This window comes from Cuculus canorus, chromosome 3 (assembly GCF_017976375.1).
Source record: "Cuculus canorus isolate bCucCan1 chromosome 3, bCucCan1.pri, whole genome shotgun sequence".
Taxonomy (NCBI): domain Eukaryota; kingdom Metazoa; phylum Chordata; class Aves; order Cuculiformes; family Cuculidae; genus Cuculus; species Cuculus canorus.
In genome coordinates this window covers 86,617,482-86,635,244 of record NC_071403.1, presented here as the reverse complement: position 1 = coordinate 86,635,244, position 17,763 = coordinate 86,617,482, and the positions used below count along the sequence as shown (strand labels likewise).

Below are 17,763 nucleotides of genomic sequence, written 5' to 3'. Positions count from 1 at the left end.
CTGGCCATTGCATGTCAGTGGTGTGTCAGGCATGATCATAGGGTTTGCTGTGCTCACCTGTATGCCGGCAATTAGTCCTTGCACGAGCGCTTGAGTGGTTCATGCATGAGCACCCTATTAATTTATATACAAGAGCCTAAATAGTTCATGCAGAAGCACCCGATTAATTAATGCATGAGAACCCAATTACCTGACGCATGAGCACCCAATTGATTTATGCATGAGCACCGAAACAACTCAAGCAATGAGCCATTAATTCACACATGGGTGCTCAAGGACTTCATGCATTAGTGCTCAACCTGCGCACACCTGAGCACCATCTTTGCCCATGCATGGGTGTCTGATCAGCTCGTGTATCACTGTTCAGCTGAGTACGTAATTGCTTATGTTTTCTCTTTCTTGTTACAAACCCAATTACTATAAGCTTGTGTTAGTTTGCAATAAATTAAATCAAATAATTCTGCTCCATAAAGATAATTTTGCTGGCTAGTGTGAAAGCATGGTGCAGGAAAGGACTGTCCCAGGGATAGGGATGGTGCAGCCAGGGAACAAGGCATACCCACTGCTGTGGCCAGTGCCTTTGGTGGCAGCAGTCACTGTGCTTCAACAACCAGCACAGCTCCCCTGCACTTTGCTTGGCACGTGCTCTCTGTGCTCTTCCTGTTTTGCCATATAAATGGAGGCAATGTGGTGCTCACTCACAAAGTGTGCTCTCATCTCACGCAAAAGTAGGGACCAACCCTTCAGCACTCATCACACTTTTAAGGCTGCATAGCTATGCCTGCACTATTCCTGAGCTCCCAGCGCGAAGCCATGTAACCCTCCTGCAAATGGGTACAGTCCTGCTCTTCTGCTCAGGAGACAGAATCACAGAATCACAGAATCACAGAATCACCAGGTTGGAAAGGACCCACTGGATCATCAAGTCCAACCATTCCTAAGACTCCCTAAACCATGTACCTCAGCACTTCATCCACCCTTTCCTTAAACACCTCCAGGGAAGGCGACTCGACCACCTCCCTGGGCAGCCTGTTCCAGTGCCCGATGACTCTTTCAGTGAAGAATTTTTTTCTGATATCCAACCTGAACCTCCCCTGACGGAGCTTCAGGCCATTCCCTCTTGTCCTGTCCCCTGTCACTTGGGAGAAGAGGCCAGCTCCCTCCTCTCCACAACCTCCTTTTAGGTAGTTGTAGAGAGTAATAAGGTCTCCCCTCAGCCTCCTCTTCTCCAGGCTAAACAACCCCAGATCTCTCAGCCGCTCCTCGTAAGACTTGTTCTCCAGCCCCTTCACCAGCTTCGTTGCTCTTCTCTGGACAGACTCCAGAGCCTTCTTGTGGTGAGGGGTCCAGAACTGAATCACAGAATCACAGAATCACAGAATCACAAGGTTGGAAAGGACCCATTGGATCATCAAGTCCAACCGTTCCTAACACTCCCTAAACCATGTCCCTAAGTACTTCATCCACCCGTTCCTTAAACACCTCCAGGGAAGGCGACTCGACCACCTCCCTGGGCAGCCTGTTCCAGTACCCAATGACTCTTACTGTGAAGAATTTTTTTCTGATATCCAACCTGAACCTCCCCTGACGGAGCTTCAGGCCATTCCCTCTTGTCCTGTCCCCTGTCACTTGGGAGAAGAGGCCAGCTCCCTCCTCTCAATACTGTGAATACACAGTATTCAAGGTGTGGTCTCACCAGTGCCGAGTACAGAGGGAGAGTAACCTCCCTGGACCTGCTGGTGACCCCATTTCTGATACAAGCCAAGATGCCATTGGCCTTCTTGGCCACCTGGGCACACTGCTGGCTCATGTTCAGTCGGCTGTCAACCAGCACCCCCAGGTCCTTCTCTTCCGTGCAGCTCTCCAGCCACTCTTCCCCCAGTCTGTACCACTGCATAGGGTTGTTGTGCCCCAAGTGCAGGACCCGGCATTTGGTCTTGTTAAACCTCATGCCATTGGTCTCGGCCCAGTGGTCCAGCCTGTTCAGAGACCTTGCAGAGCCCTCAAGCCCATTGCTCTGGCTCCCACTGACCCAGCTGATGGCTATGTGGTGACCATGGTGGTGACCATCTCCTGACCCTGCCAGGAGACACCCACAAAACCCATCACACTTCTCTTTTCCAGCACTTCTTGTTCACAGGGTTAAAAAATACAAGGGCAATCTGGAAATGGAACATGATTTGCCCCTGCTGTTATCAGGCATGCAGAGGGTGTCTTTTTATGATTTCTAGTCTTTTTTAAAGGTACACAGTATGACTTTTGCATTCCAAGGGTAATAGGATGGGCAGAAACACATTTACAGGGGGCAAGGTGTACCCTGAGTGAGGGGACATGCAGCAGGTCTCCCAAGTGGCTGCATTTTGGCAGCAACCATGCCTCAAAGCAACAACAGATGTTTTCTCCATGCAGGCATTTTCTTCCTGTTTATTTCTAATGGGATTAAGGTAAAGAATTGAGGTGAGGAATCCCAGGCTCTAGCTGCCATGCCAGTTTGGCACATCTCTAGGATATGCCCTGCTTGATCCCTCTGCTCCTCTCTCAGCCCTAGGACCATCTCATAGCAGATTATTTCTCTATTCTGTTGCTGCAAAATACCCAGCAAAACATGCATACTTGCCAGGGAAAGCAATGGCAACAACAGGCACAAACACAAGAAGGCACTTCTTCTCTCTTCGATGAAAATAATTCATGTCATAGGTCACTTAAGCCAGTACTTTCTAGTAATGCCCACTCTTTTTTTAATTTTTTTTTTTAAGATCAAGTTTTTATTAGAACAAAGCCCAGACTAACCAAGTTACCAGCTAATGTCACTGTCGCTTGCAGCACTCCCTAACCCAAATCAGTCTCATCCTGAGCAGGCAACATCCCTTCTCAGCTGGTTAAACATCATATTATACTAGCTGCCTAGGCAAAGGTCTTCAAGAGCCTTTCTTTCCAAAGAAGAGAGTAAAAAATACATCATCCTTGGATAGTTATTCAAGGGGGTTGAGTCAAAGTTTCCAGTGGGGAATGCCCATTGCGCTATTGCAAAGCTGATGTGTGCTCCGACTGGTGTCCTAGCTTTGTCAGGAGCAGAGTCAGGCTTTTTGGCTGCTTCAGAATTTTTTCCCACATGTTCAGTCCACCCATGAGTCCTGCCTGAGCTTGTTACTCTTTGCTGAGATGCCTTTGACAGAAGGAACTGAACCCAGGGTTGTCCCAGCTCTGTGCAGATAAAATAAATATTTATCTTGAAAACATCTAACAGTTTTCAAAGAGCCTAGGATGGCCCTAGCATGTTTAGACTGTGTGCATAGCAAAGGGTGCCGATGCCTTTAATCATCGCTGTATGTATTCTGTGCTTTTATCTGAAGATCTTCACAGTCCTTCATGGAGAGACTTATCCTGTACATCTGTGCTTTAAAGGTAAGGAAATTGAGGTGCTGCCAGCGAGGGCTGGATTTGCTCCAACGATGAAGGACAAGAGTTTGGGATGCCATTTTTCGAGCCAGCCTACTTTGTGTTTCCTCCCCAATGCAAATGCTCCTCCAGTGAGATGTCCCAAGAAGCGGCAAGGCATCAGCAAGGGCCTCATTCATGTTGTCCTGCTGGTGACGGTGTTGGCCAGTGCGGCCAGGTCTGTTTGTGACAGTATCTCAGCGTCACTGCCCATATCTTCCTATGCCTGCAGCCAGGCAATGGGTTTTCAAAATTGCTCCAAATTCCAGATGAAAGGCAATCCTACTTTCTGCTTTCCTGCTTTGCATCATGGTGTAATACCTCTTCCCTCCAGCAGGCTCACTTTTATTTATTGATCCTTTTCACACATGCTTTAATATAACATCATTAGTATTGAGGGTATCATCAAGCCAAGAACTTAGGTCATAACACAACTTCTCCTCTGCCTGGGTGCTCTGGTTTTTAGGAATCCAGCAGGAAAGCCTCCTGCCTGCACTCTACCTGAGCTCTGTAGCAGAGAGCATTATGAGGAGAACACAGTGCCCTGGGGTTGCAGTTAGGACAAGCTCCTCAAAATAACTCTCAGAGCATGCTGCTTCAGGTAAAAGGTGTCGAAAGGAAGCCTACTCTAAGCCCAGTATCTCCTCCACTATCACTGTGGCTGAGGAGGACCTGGCTGAGTTAATCCAAGAAATGAGGGATGTTTTCTTCTGGAAGCCGCATGGGTTTTAATGAGAGCCTAATCCACGGAACAACATTTTTCAAAAATTCCTTTTGTATTAACACTCAGTCCAAATGCATGTTTACCCTGACCCACAACTCCTTCCATGCAACGTTCTTCCAAATCAGATTTTCTCAGGAGCTTTTACTGAAAATAACTGTTTTGCAGCTTCAGCAACATCCAGCCCTGCTGATACAGCTCTCCAGAGAAAATATTGCTAAACTGATGGGTCATCCTTGGATGAAGGCTATCGGTTGCAGAGTGGGAGGGAGCATAGGCAGGAGTTGGCCTCAGCCAGGAGAAGGTGGCATCCCCAAACATCCCTGGATTCAGCACTGAGGTTGTCCGCTCCCTGGTGGTTTAAAGATCACCCCACTTCTCTCTATCCCCCCATTTAGCCACAGAGTGAATCCTTTCAGAGGATAATTGTAAAGCCATGTTTTGGTATCAGCAAGAGCAATGTCTGCCTTTTTGCCCTAGGAACCATTCCTTTCACGTTTTGCTTTGCCAGCCTCATCCATCCTCTATTCCCACAGGGATGTGAGGCAGCACAGGGGACTGGGGTCACATCCTGGGCTAGGCTATGAGACACAGGAGCATTTGCCAGGGCCTGAATTGCCTTTCCAGAAACAAAACTAATTTTTCAGGCTTTGGGTTCTTAATGCTGCCAGCTTTCCAAGAAATTTTAAATCCCATAAAATTCACTCAAATCCTATAATCACTTGTGGAAACAAAGACCACACTGATTATTTTTGCTAAAAAGTTGGCAGGTTTCTGGCTCCACAAAACGCAGCTTTGCTGAAAGAAAATCTCTTGCAGGCAATACCATGTATTGGTGGTTTTTGAAAACAAATTAAAACAAGGCATTTCAGAGGGAAAAGGCCTTTAAAAATAGCCTTGGCTCTATCTTTAGCCCCAAGGCTGGAATGGGAGGGTTCACACTTATTTTTCATCTCTCTTTCCCCTTCTCCAGCTAAAAGAAAAAAAAAAAAAAAGCAGGCAGGGTATTTTAGGCTCCTGCTGCTGTCACAGACACAAGGAAAGCCAAATTTTCCAAAGCTGGCTGGAGCTCTGCCCACCCTGGCTCTGAAGAAATAGTGCTTTGATGGGGTTTAGGGGGCCAGAAGCTTATTTGTGGGTGGTCAGGGTTGGGGCTAGCTCAGCCTAATCTTTTCAGGGCAGCAGCCAGGGGCTTTCTTGCAGGGAAAAGATTAACTGGGTGCCGTTGTGGCACCTCATCAGCACTCAGAAAAAGGCTAGTGAGGCTCTCCTCACAGCTCACTTCTGAGTGGCAAGAGCAAGATGAAGCGTAGCACCAAGTCCTATACCACACACAACAGGGCAGCCGCAGAAAAGGGGTTCACACAGCTCCCCATGTGAGCTGCTCCTCATCTCTGGAATATACGGATGGGCAGAGACACATCTCCTCTTTATCTACCATCACTCTCCTCCAAACCTTTCATAATCTCCTTATAGTGCAAGGGCCATAACAGCACAAAACTCTCAAGGCATGAGTGCACAGTAGCCTCAGAGAGTCACAAGGGCATTTTCGATTTCAGTCCTTTCTTAACCACTCCTGATATGTTGTTTGCCCTAACTTCTGCCAGATACGGATGTATTTGAGTAGGAATGGCTACTACGGCCAGGTCAGAGCATGTCACTTGAAATTTGTTCAGCCTCATTTTTCTTATATGCATCTTTTAGCACATACTTACAATGATTTTCATCCATCATTTGCAGTGTCCCCTTTCTACTTCTTAAGAGCTTTTTTCAAATCCCCAGTCAACCTTCTCCTTTACCATCCTAAATAACTGCCCATCACCAAAACACCCCTTGGTTTTTAAGGACTACTTTATCCAGCCTAGGTCTAATGACACATACCACCTGTGACCCTCCTTCCTGGAGAGAAGGATCCCCTCTATGTCCCAGTTTCAACCATCTATGAAAGGAAGCTGTATCTTATGCCTCTTTAGCATCCTTAAAGCTAGCCATGAAATAAAACAGTTCACCCACTATGTCACTACATGACTTTTGAGTCCTTCAAAGACATTTGATACATGACCTTCCTTTACAGAAGCATCATTGACTCTCCCCAGCTAATTAATGCATTAATTGTATCCTGTGGTATAGGATCTAGTCATTTGGCCAGCTGAGACAGTAGATAGCCTTTAGGGGCTTTCTCTACATCTTTCCCTAACATTCTGTGGAAAGGCAGTACAGCTGCCCTGGTTCTGGAGCTCTTGCCTGAGAGGACACAAAACCTTCCAGGGTTCCTCAAGAGTTAACAGCTACACAGCCCAGCACTAACTACTTATCTTGCCTGCACTCCTTAAACCATGCACCAGTGGATTTGAGATGACTGTATTAAAGAATGCAGCTTCCAGACTGGGAGTTTACTAGCTGGGATCGTGGGAGGCAGCACTCATAAAATAGAAATTTAATGAAAATAGCAGTGGGCAGAGGAGTTCAAGTAAAACCTAGGAACGCACATGTGTAGTGATGAAGGCATGAGCAGTGGAAGCAGCTACAAACCAGGAGCAGCCAAGCCTGGGACCCCAGCACGCATGAGGGACACAGCCAGATAGGAGCCAGAACAGTCACTTTAGATAACATACAGAATTGGTGGCTTTATTTGAAAATAAAACAAAATGATGGAATGACAAGAGGAATTGCATCACACTGATTTTGTTCTTTGCTAAATGTAAACAATGGCACAAATTATTTTAGAATAATTCATCTTTGTAATAGTATTGGAAGACATTAATGATTTAAAAACACCTGCCATGTAGGAACACTTTCCAGACACCAGTGAAACACCATCAGCTCTCAAGCAGGCACAGGAAACAGAGGCAGCGGTCCAACAATTCAGCCAATCCACTTTTAGGCTTCCTGATACCAACTCAGAAGTGGTGAAGCCACAGGAGAAAGCACTGATCCAGGATAAACTATAACTCTACCCACTCAAATATATATATATATTTTTTTTTTTTTTTTCCTTCCCATGAAGCAGCAGGCTTTACCCCAGATCAGATGTCATCTTGTCTGCACATCTAACCTCCTGCCACAGTGGCTACAAATCATTCTCTATCAAGAAGCACCCAGCCAGCACACATTGTCCTCTGCAGAGCTCAGGGAAAGGCAATCCACTGCTCCAGTCTGACCCAGATCTTATCTGTCTATCAAGCAGAGTAGGAGCAGCACAAATCTGCTGTTATTGTGGGTCCACAGACAGAGGCACTGACACAGTGACTAACTTCCTCAGTAAGTCAGGAAAAAACAGGGCAGAGATCCAGATATCTTACTGTATGCTGAAAAGAGAATATAGCTTTAGTTTCTAGAGCTACAAGCTGAAGTAGGTTGAAGACCTGCAATTGTGTCATAATTATTCAACCACTCCTCCCTCCACTATCAGAGCTGACATAGCTAAGGCAGGTCTCTAGAGTTGTAGTATCTGCTGCCATCAAAATCAAGACAAGCAGGAAAGGGAGCAGTTGCTTCCTACAAGTCTGCTGACACCAGAGGGGCTTGCAGATACCCAGCACTGAATGGCCAAAAGGAATGACAGATCTAGCACTGCTCACCTTTGACTCCTAGGGGCAGTTCACTTAGACTTGCACTTCAAGAAAAAGGAAGTCTCAAGGAAAGAATGTGAATGACTGTGGAAACTTCAAAGGTGCACAGGGCTGTTCAGCTGAAAGGGCTTATCCTGAACTATCCAGAGTCAAAACAGATGAAAGAGGTTTCAAATTTAAGGCAGGACTGTCAGTAGCCAATCTGAGGGAATGTAGGAGCAAGACAGGTTTGTATCACAAACCATTCTTATTTGGATGAAAAGAGACATAATTGGAGAAGAACACAGTGGTCACCAATAAAAGAAGGACTAGCGGATGCAGGACACACAATTCTTTTTTTTCCTCTACGCCTTTGAAATATCTGCCACAACATGCCAGAGGTCTCAGGCCAATGTGCCTGGGGTTTCCGCTGCTTCCATAGGTCTCCTACAGTGCCTCCACGTGACCAGTCCGAGTCGAACAGTAAAGATCAAACAAGTCACTGCCAGCAGCACAACTAGGAAAGAATCACAGAAACATGTTAGCACATGAGAGAAAGTCAGTGCCTCTTGTCATACCCCAGCTCCCAGCACAGGGAGTACTCAGGGGAAAAAGGTAAAAGGAATTCCTCTGTATAGGAGTCATTATCTCCCCTCATAAGAATTGTATTTCAGAGTTTCACTGCTATCCAGTCAAACTCCCCCAGTGCTTCCAGGTCAAGGCATGTCTAAAACATGGAGACATTATGGACAGAGGAATAAAGATGCATTACACTAACAAACCACCCCAAGAATAGTTGAGCTATATAAAGAAACACACACTAGTTTGGGAAAAGCATATTCTTGCTCTACCAGTCAAACAAGCTGAACCACCAAGAATGGAGTTTTGCTGGCAGAAATGCACCCACTGCAGAAACACTGTTGTCTGCCAGAGATCACATACTTTCACATTCCTGGTGGCCGTAACCATCAGGAGATGTGCCTCCAGTGCCCTTGGGGCTCCAGCAAACCAGTTCTGCTGAATTCTGCTGGGAACTTTTAAGCATTACCAGGCTTCTAGCTGCCCACCTTCCACCTGGCTGTGGTGGTGGTGCCAGTCCAGAACTTAGCTTCAGCCACCAGTACCTGCCAGTAGGAAGGCTGAAGTGTGGAAATAGGCCCCCTTCGCTGACCCTGCAGTGGGAATAGGCATCTCCAACTGTTGCAGCAGGATTCAGAGTCCACACAGCTGTCTCACAGCAGCGTAAAGCTACTCATAATGGCACAGGTTTTGCCAAGCTAAGACTGTACAGCATTTATACAGCTTAAGCCCTTTTACAATGGATGACTACAGTCAGGTCTGCTACAGTGGCCTGCAACACCTACATAATCTCAGGAAGACTTGCTAAGGCTAGCCTGGGTGCTGTGTAGGAGGAGACCATACACAGCTTTGTGAAATTTAGCTACAAACCCTGAACTTAGGTAGTGCTCCTACATCCCAAATAAGGGGCGACATCCTAGTCCTGCTCTTCCACTGTCAGATGGACTTACCAGCAGAGAACCCAAGTCAATGATGGAGAATCATAGGGAAAACATCACACCAGGAAGTGAACTTGGAGCAACAAAGGTTTTGATCCAGCCCTAAGGCTCATGGACAATGATCTCTACTCCACTCTCTTCAATTTGCAAAATACTTTCCAATAAATCCCTACTTCTGCCTTTTTAAAAAAAGATACTGTTGAAAAGACTTGTCTATCTTTCTGGCTGTAATACACAGGAAATATACTGAAGTGCTGGCTGGCCTTCTTTTAAAAGGTTTTGAAACAGTTCAAAACATTCACCTATAAAAATGTTGTTTGTTGTTGAGGTCGAAAATGAGAAGTTCTTGCATGCGCTGCCAGTCAGAGCTATTATGACCACTGGGTAGATTGTAAGGTCATAGCAGACATACTTGTCAAGAAAGAAGTTTTCTAGATAAAACCTGTGAAGAAAGAGTTACCAAAATAAGCATTTTCTCTGTATACTTTTCTCTAGAAAGTTTAAGAAAGGAGTTGGACAAAGAATGGGTATTTTGCAGGCCAGTTTGAATTACAGTCCAAAGTTGGTCCCTTAAATTAAAAAATTATCTAAGGTAAGCTTAGGGAGGAAAAAAATAAATCCAAGTTTGGCATGTTTTTGTATCAAACCCTCACCTGCAAACCTAGGGCAGGCTGGGCTAATACAAGTCACAGCAACTTGTTTCTGGTCCTCAGCATATGTTTTTTGGCATTGTTGGCTGTGAAGGAAGGAAAGCTCTGCCCAGGGTCCCTTGTTCATCTGCCATGAATTATAACAGAGGCTTTTGTACTCAGTGTTGGTAAAGGGACAGACTATGAATGAATTGGGACAGGTGGTACAATCTATTTGTGAGGTGTGGAAGGGGTCTTCCAGGCTTGGTGGGAACCCATGATGTTGCTTACCATACTACTAGATCAAGAGCAAGGATGCTTAGAGAAGCAGTTGTTGCCGTCTCATTGGATACATTCCACTTGTAGATCAACACAACAGCAAAGTTCAGCAAAGTGGCGATGGTGACCCATGTTGCATACAATGCCAGCCCATTCTGGACCTGCCACACAGCACAGCAAGACGACAAATCAGTGAAAAAACGCAATTCCTGATTGTCTTTTGTGACCCATAGGTCCTAGGGCAGTCAAGGCCAGCCTACTGTATCTAGCTGCAGCAAAAGTCCTCCAGCACAAAGAGCAGTGGAAGTCTTTGAGTCCCCGAAGTACCATAGAGATCCACCCTAGGTGCAGCTGCAGAATTGCTTGTATAAAGCCCTGAAACCACAGTGGGGGCTTCCCTTTTGCATTTCAAAGCAGTTTGCCTAACTGCCCAGCCCAGTTGCTGCAGGCTGTTGTAATTAGCAGAAGAGGGACAATTGCTGAATTTCAGCAGCCACCTAGAAAACATCTTTGCTATAACAGAGCCTGCAGCAGGCAACATCAAGGGCTGGAGTATTTCTTGAATGAGGATAGGGAACCCAGGTGTTTCTAGTTCCCCGTGTTATACTGGTATCTCAGTAACTGAAATAAAGAGTGTAAAGAGCAGAGCCTGCTTCCAGTTTGTGCCAAGAGATCTAGAGACATTTCCAGGAGAGTCAGTAGGAACTCTGTAGAAAGACTCCCAGCTTTGCTGACTCCTCTTCACTCAAAACTCTCCTAGCTTCTTAGATGTTGTCAGCTGACCCTCTTCATTTTCAGCTGACACACTTTCTTGCTAAGTAACACCAGCATCAAGCAAAGAAACCAAAGGTGGGACTGCAGTGTGAGATGTCCTGGATGCAGAGGAAGGGATCAGGATAACCAATTTGGGTTAGGAGGGAATCAAGGTGCGATAGAGTACGAGCATGTTTATCTTATTTTCTCTGTGTAGTTTGCCAAACACCCATACTTCTCAAGGACATCAGGAAAACTCTTTCAGAACTTGGCAAAACTCAGAAAGGCAGCTGCATTTCTTCCCCACATAAGAAATATGTATATTTTGTAGTCAGATACTGAGATCACCATCAGCTACAGCAACAGAAGCAAGGACTTCTCTCTGCAATAAATATTCTCCCCGTTTCAAACAAGTCTGGGCTGAAGTCTTCATACATTACTGAAAGCTTCTTTCTGTAGTAACTGGAGAAGTATGAGAAATACCTTGCTCTGAACTATTCCCTCCATATCCAATAGGAAACTAAGGTGCAATTAAGCCTGTGTGTATCTACAGTGGGTACAAGTTAAAGTTAAGGCAGAAACCTTCACTTGCTCTTTGCCTGCCAATCTACGGCACAGCTTCCCAAATGCCACTTACTAGGATGCGGATAAGCCAGAGCTCCACTTTGTGACGCTTCACAAAGCACAAGGAATGGATGCTCAATGCTCGGTGTGAAATGAAGAGGGCAATATATGTGGCAAGAGTGAGGGCTACCAGGAACATCAAGGCTGGGATGAGGTATCTAAGACAAAAAAAACATGCATGTGCACAACGTACAATACATTTTTTTCAGTGGTGTTAAATGCCTCAATTCATAGCTTTAGTGTCTGGTCTTTACTGACTTTGAATTAATCAGCCTTTAGTAAAGGTAAACACTACATGTAACCTTCATTTTGACATACTGCTGTTTCACTCTGTTGATCACAAAAGTTATTTTTCTGACTGCAACCAACATCTTCACCTCTTGACAGCAGTGCTATTAAGCACTTCATGTGACCATGATTATGAAAACAATCCAAGGCAAGAATCTTAACGGTATTTATGAAGAGGCATGGCTCCTGCCCTACCTGTGTGTGTGAGCAGTATGGAAGAGTACCAGCTTTGCAATCTTAGACTTCAATAACTGATCCATCTCATGCACAAGACGAAGTCATCATGCAAAACCCCCAGACTTACTAAGGCTCCATTTTTCCAAGGCCTGCCACAGTTTTTCAGGTGTGATTAAGTGTTTAGTTGTAGGAGAAAGGGTAAAATTAAGTATTGGGACAGTCAACAAGAGTAACAAGCATTTGTAACAGAAGGCAACTTACTCTCTATCCCACAGAAACAGCCATCCAACGTTAAGACCATTATTCAGAATCCACACCACATAAAACGGGATTGGCAGCAAGTCTGGCTTTACGTAGACATATCCAAGTTCATTCCTGCCAGGAAAAAGTGGGTATGGAGAAAGAAAAACAATGCCTGCATTGACCAAACTTTCCCAGCCCCATTTTTCTCATACTTACAGGGACTCTACATTGGAGTTACTTCAGCTTAAATCAGACTCTCCTCTGCATCCCGTTCCAACACAAAATACTGTCCCTGTGGCTTTCCCAACAGGATGTTGTCCCATGGTACAAGAACTTCTTGGTGGTTTCTGTACCATCGCAGATTCAGTGGGTGCTAATGACCATGCCACAAGTGCAAGAGAGGTGGTGGCAACATCATAGTCATAGGATTTTAGCCCATTTCCCAGGGAAAAAGGCTTATGAGTTTCATAGTGTGAGTGTGTACGTAAGCACACATGCTTAGACTTGATCACTTGTACAGACACGTAATTCATTCCTCCCACAACCTTAAGTGTTGCCCAGCACCAACAGAATAACTTTTCACACATCATGTGAAAACAGCAGATACACAAGACAAGACAAGCAGTCCATGGTCACCATTGACAGAAGAGCTGCAAGGTAAGTCTATCCCATAGAAGATATCACAGGTTATTACAGATATCACAAGATACTGCATGAGACCATTACTGATCTCCTTGCCCCAGTAATGCTTCAAGGCTAGTTCAATCACCCAAGACACTTCACAATACTACTTCTGATCTCTAACAGCAAGGAAACTCAGAAAGCATTACTGCTGTGATTCATCAATTTGCCCCCATGTATTCTCAATATCTAGCAGTGGGTACATGCAGCTACTGGCTAATTGTCAGACCACATGGACCAGAGGAAATCAGGCTGCACAAAACAGTTTGCACCTTCTAACATATCCACACATTAGAGCGGTTCCTATACCTCTCCACACTACTTCCTGCCTTTAGATGCTGAATCTAAGATGCTCTAGCAGCAGAGCTTCAGCATCTCAAGTCAAAAGGTGTGGCAACAGTCTTACTCTGACTAGAAACCCCAGAAAAAGGAATAACAGATTGAGTTACAGAAGAGAAGAGCCATTGTCCCCAGTTTACATCATAAGCAAGAAAGATACCTTCGACAGATCCCTGACAAGGCACAGAGAAGCCAAGCAAGCTGCCAGGCATAGATGATGTTCCAGATGAGGAAAGTCCAACCAGCTGGTGTGAAGTCAGTGGTATACTTTGCTGAGATGTTTCCAGGGGTTGTCCTGAACAGACCTGCAGTGGTGAACGTTATTGCAGGCAAACACATTACTACATACTAAAGATGGGGAAAGACCATTTTCCCCCACCATGTAATTTTTGAGGTTTAGTCCACACCTTAGTGGATCTGAGGGAGATGGAGCAGATGCCCTTGGTGAAAACAAGCAGTGTGCTGCTGTTAGCTTGCCTTCAGAAACCCACTAAGGGATCACTGTCCTTATGGGTAATAAGCACCTTCAGTCTGACACAGAGCCAGAAATGCCAGTTACATGTGAGCAACAGGGAGAAGCCCCACATCCATTTTTGACAGATTCAGTTGGGTAGTGTTCAAAGCAAAAGACATTGCTCTCTAAAGCCACAGCAGCAGTCCAAACAGCTTCCACCAGGGAAGGACCGAATACACAAAGACTACCTTTCACTCGCCCATAGATCCATTTCCCCACCGACAAGACAATTTGCCTTGATTTCAAACAATTGGCCAGGTTTCAGGCACCTGGCTGTAATGCCTACAGGACACACCACTGTCCTCTGCATGTTAGAGGTGTATTTAGAGAAGCAGTAGGGTGACTAACAGATTTATCCCATCTAAGGCACTTCATATCATTAAATGATACAATGCACAAGACTCACTTCTCTGAACAGAAACAATATTCTTGCATTACCTTTGAATGTTCCAGTGGCATTCCCAGCATTTAGTATCACCATGACTATGAAAGTAGCCAGAGACAGAAACATCACAAAGATCTTCAGCTTGTGTATAGCATCCATTTTACCCTGCAACAAATTAGAGATACTTTTTGGCCATCCTAATGCATGCCTGATTTCATTTCAAGCCCCAGAGACTGTTTCAAAAGTGGGTTCTTTCTTGTTCTAACTGTCAACTTCTGTTGTGATTGCCCTTGTGATTGCAGAGGGAAGCTTGAAAGCTTAAAGATGGGGGGAAAAAAAAAAAAAAAGAAAAAAATCAGCAAAGACTCTGTATGTACTTAAGAACTAAAAAGGCCTTCTGTGGGTTAGGGGAAATCTTAGTTTGAACTAGCATCCTCTTGGCAGCAGTCAGCATCAGCAGCCCAGAAAATAAACAAAAATCAGGGCAAGAAATGGATACCTCCCAAAAAGACCCTTCTAGCAGCTGAAGGATTGCTAGTAGTAGCATCATTAACAGCATTTCATGTGTTTTTAAGACAGTATACTCTCCTGATCCATGAACCAATCTGATGAACTGAGAAAAAACCTGCCTTGATGTCAGAGATCAGCTATTAACTCCATCTGCTAGACCCTAGCACTGCAAAAGCTAAGGACTCCTGTACAAGTTTCAGATTGAGAATAAATACCACAAACACCTTGAAAGGCTGCCTGGTTTCTGGACAACCCTGAAGCATAGCAAGGCCTCTGCTTCTAGGTTGCAGAATTGAAAAAGGAAGCCACAGAGTGGCCAGTGAGCAGCCTGCTCACCCATCACCCACATCCCGTACTGGTATGGCACAGGAGACAGCTTTGCAGATGCATGTATTGCAAAGGCTTTAAGGTCAAAATAATTAGGGAGCAAGTGCACAAGAGGGATTCTAGCTTATCTTACACCAGTATTGTGGTTTGCTCAGTAAACACAGGCCTATTGATTTTACTCTCCTTAAGGAAATATGAAAACATTTAAATCTGGTTTTGCAGTTAAGTGCCTTTTAGTTCAGCATAGGTTTTCACATGTACTTCCAATTCTGTAACTCCTACAAAAGAATCACTTCTCACGGTGTTATTACCTCCTTGTCTACTGGCTAGAAATAAGACTTAAATACTTCAGCAGGTCTCGAGAGTAGATTGTAAAACTACATACTATTTTTTTCCTCCTCAAGGTCCATAAGTAGTGACTTGCTCTCGCTCTAAGCTATCTGTGTTATTTCTATGAAGGAAAAGTTCTGTGCCACCTGCAAGAGTAAGCATACATGCTTCTATACTGTAGGCAACAGTTTTATTTCCTCTAGCAGCTCAACACTTCAGCTGCCTTTGCTATACAATGGCACTTCAGCGCCTTGTAGGGTTGGCAGGAACAACTGCCGAGTTGCTCCAGGCTGCTCAGAGTTAAACACAAATTCCAGTTCTCACTTCAATGGATGGTTTTATAGTTCCAGGCTTTTTTTCCATGGACTGAGCTGCATCTCACAAGTGAGAAAGGAAATAGTTTTTTGTAAATCTGTACAGGCTTTTCCCTTTTCTGTTCCACCTAAACAGAAAAGACCCAGAAGTGACCCTTTTTATTTTTAAATTACAATCCTATCTAAGAGAACTCATTTAACTTAAGATATCAAATCTCAATTAGATTTATGTCAGTCAAATCCCAAAACAACACCTAGTCAGTGTTCAATATACTATACAATTAGTAAATACTGAAAAGAAAAATCACCTTGTATTATTAAAGACCATTTCTGACTCAGGAAAGCTGACCTGCAGATTTCTGAAAACTAGGAAAATAAAGGAGAGGAAATATCACTGTATACTTCCCCTATTTTTAATATTCTTTTCTTGAACACTGACTTTTGTCTACTCCAGACCAGTATATAGGACCAGAAGATTCTTTGATATAGTCAGGCCAAATCTATTTTCTCCTGACAGCCCTCTAATTAAATTTAGCATTACATTTCTTTTTATTAAGCATACTTGGAAGAGATTGGATTACACATCTCCAGAGAAACCCATACTCGCTCATGGAAGTCTGGGAGGAAAGCCTTATTTTAAAACTGGTCAATATTTTCACTGCTGTCTCTCACCTCTTGCCTCCCTCTAATTTATTGCTGGCAATAAACATCTGCAACATTTCCCTGCCTGCAGTTACCAGTTGCAAACATGCTTTAGAAGAACCAGAAATGTTACTCACAAGGATCCGCACAGGCTTTTTGGCAGTCTTACAGCTGTAGTACCAGTAGCATAAGCACTGGTGAGTCTCTGCCTCCCAACCTTACCTAAAGATATTTTTTACACAACTTTCAGCAGATTAATAATTAGACTGTTTTAAAAATCGTGGTAGTTAGGTCTGTGTTCTGTGAGCTGCAGCCTCCAACTGGCTAAAGCCTCCCAAAAGCAAGCACTTATGCAAGAGAAATGTGATTACTTAACAAGAGCCTTTTATAACAGTCAGAGCAGTGCACACTCCCAATGTGCTGACAGACAAAACATAATGAGTGCGTGCTCTTGGGCTCTTGACTATTTTGTCCTTCTCTATTGCTGCCACAAGGAGGGAAACTAAGCACTCAAGTGCAAAATATTGCATCTCAGTCATAGCTAGGCCAGCGTCTCTGTGCAGGAGAGAGGACACTTGAAGGGGTGGCTGCAGGAACAGCCTGGTTTTGGGGAGGCTGAATGTGTAACACATAGCAAAGTCCGCATCCTGAGAACAGCTACAGATCTTCCTGCAGGCCCAAAGGGGGCTGAAAGCTGAGCTCCTCTCAGGACTTGGTACTCAGGGGGCATTTTATAGTGTTAAATATTATGAGTAACTTCTCTTGCACAAGGAAGCACATGTGTACTAATCCTGTATTTTTACACTTTTCATCTATTCCTTGCAGTGCCACACAATCTCAAAAATCCCCACACCTCCCTCAAAGCTGGGCTTTAAGTAATTCCTAGATATGAAGGACTCCTGACACCCCAGGAAGAACCTTCCTGATGTCAGAATCAGAAATGTTGCTCCTGATCCCAGATACATGTGTTCCTGAATCCAGTTCCTGAGTCCAGCTCCCTCCTAGCCATGCACCCATCCAGGAGGGGTGGGGCACAATCTCATTATAGTTGTATATATTTTATTACTCTATTTTCATTATCATCATTATCATTTCATTAAAGCTGTAGTTCTAGCTTCCAACCTGTAAGTCTTCTTCCTCTCATTTCCCACTCCTTTCCCCATGAGGTGGGGTTAAAGGATTTTGGAGGCTCAACTGCATAGCTTTAGCTGCTGAATTTGTCCAGGTGGGGCTAAGCCGTGACTCTTCTACGCACTTGTTCAGCATAGCTGATCAGCTAGGTCCGCACTAATCTAAAACCAGGGCAAGTTGGGCATGCAGGAGACATTCACCAAGTGGGAAAACCAACACACTTTGCTGTCCCATGTCATGCTGGTCATTTCATAATGCATCCATTTTGTTGAAGTGAGACAACTGGAAGCAATGCCACAGTAGCAGTGACCTTGCCCTCTTGCCCCAGTAAGCCAGGCTTTAGGCCCAAATTCAAGATTTCAGAAGCTGT

The 17,763-nt window shown here is 44.6% G+C and overlaps 1 protein-coding gene across 4 annotated transcripts in view; it reads right to left on the bottom strand.

Annotated features, from left to right (window-relative positions):
- Nucleotides 1-6,787: 6,787 nt before the first annotated feature.
- The window catches only part of LOC128851832 (uncharacterized), a 69,387-nt gene continuing 58,411 nt past the window's right edge, over nucleotides 6,788-17,763 (bottom strand). For 2 of the 4 annotated variants that reach the window (XM_054063642.1, XM_054063641.1), the window contains 7 exons: nucleotides 14,193-14,304; nucleotides 13,401-13,545; nucleotides 12,239-12,352; nucleotides 11,526-11,670; nucleotides 10,148-10,296; nucleotides 9,530-9,669; nucleotides 6,788-8,227 (listed from right to left, as the gene is read on the bottom strand). In XM_054063642.1, coding sequence (XP_053919617.1) covers nucleotides 8,115-8,227; nucleotides 9,530-9,669; nucleotides 10,148-10,296; nucleotides 11,526-11,670; nucleotides 12,239-12,352; nucleotides 13,401-13,545; nucleotides 14,193-14,298 — 912 coding nt within the window. In that variant the 5' untranslated portion in view covers nucleotides 14,299-14,304 and the 3' untranslated portion in view covers nucleotides 6,788-8,114. Of the gene's footprint in view, nucleotides 8,228-9,529; nucleotides 9,670-10,147; nucleotides 10,297-11,525; nucleotides 11,671-12,238; nucleotides 12,353-13,400; nucleotides 13,546-14,192; nucleotides 14,305-16,399; nucleotides 16,600-17,763 lie in introns of those variants that run through there. The other 2 variants (XM_054063640.1, XM_054063643.1) reach the window with 2 other exon arrangements.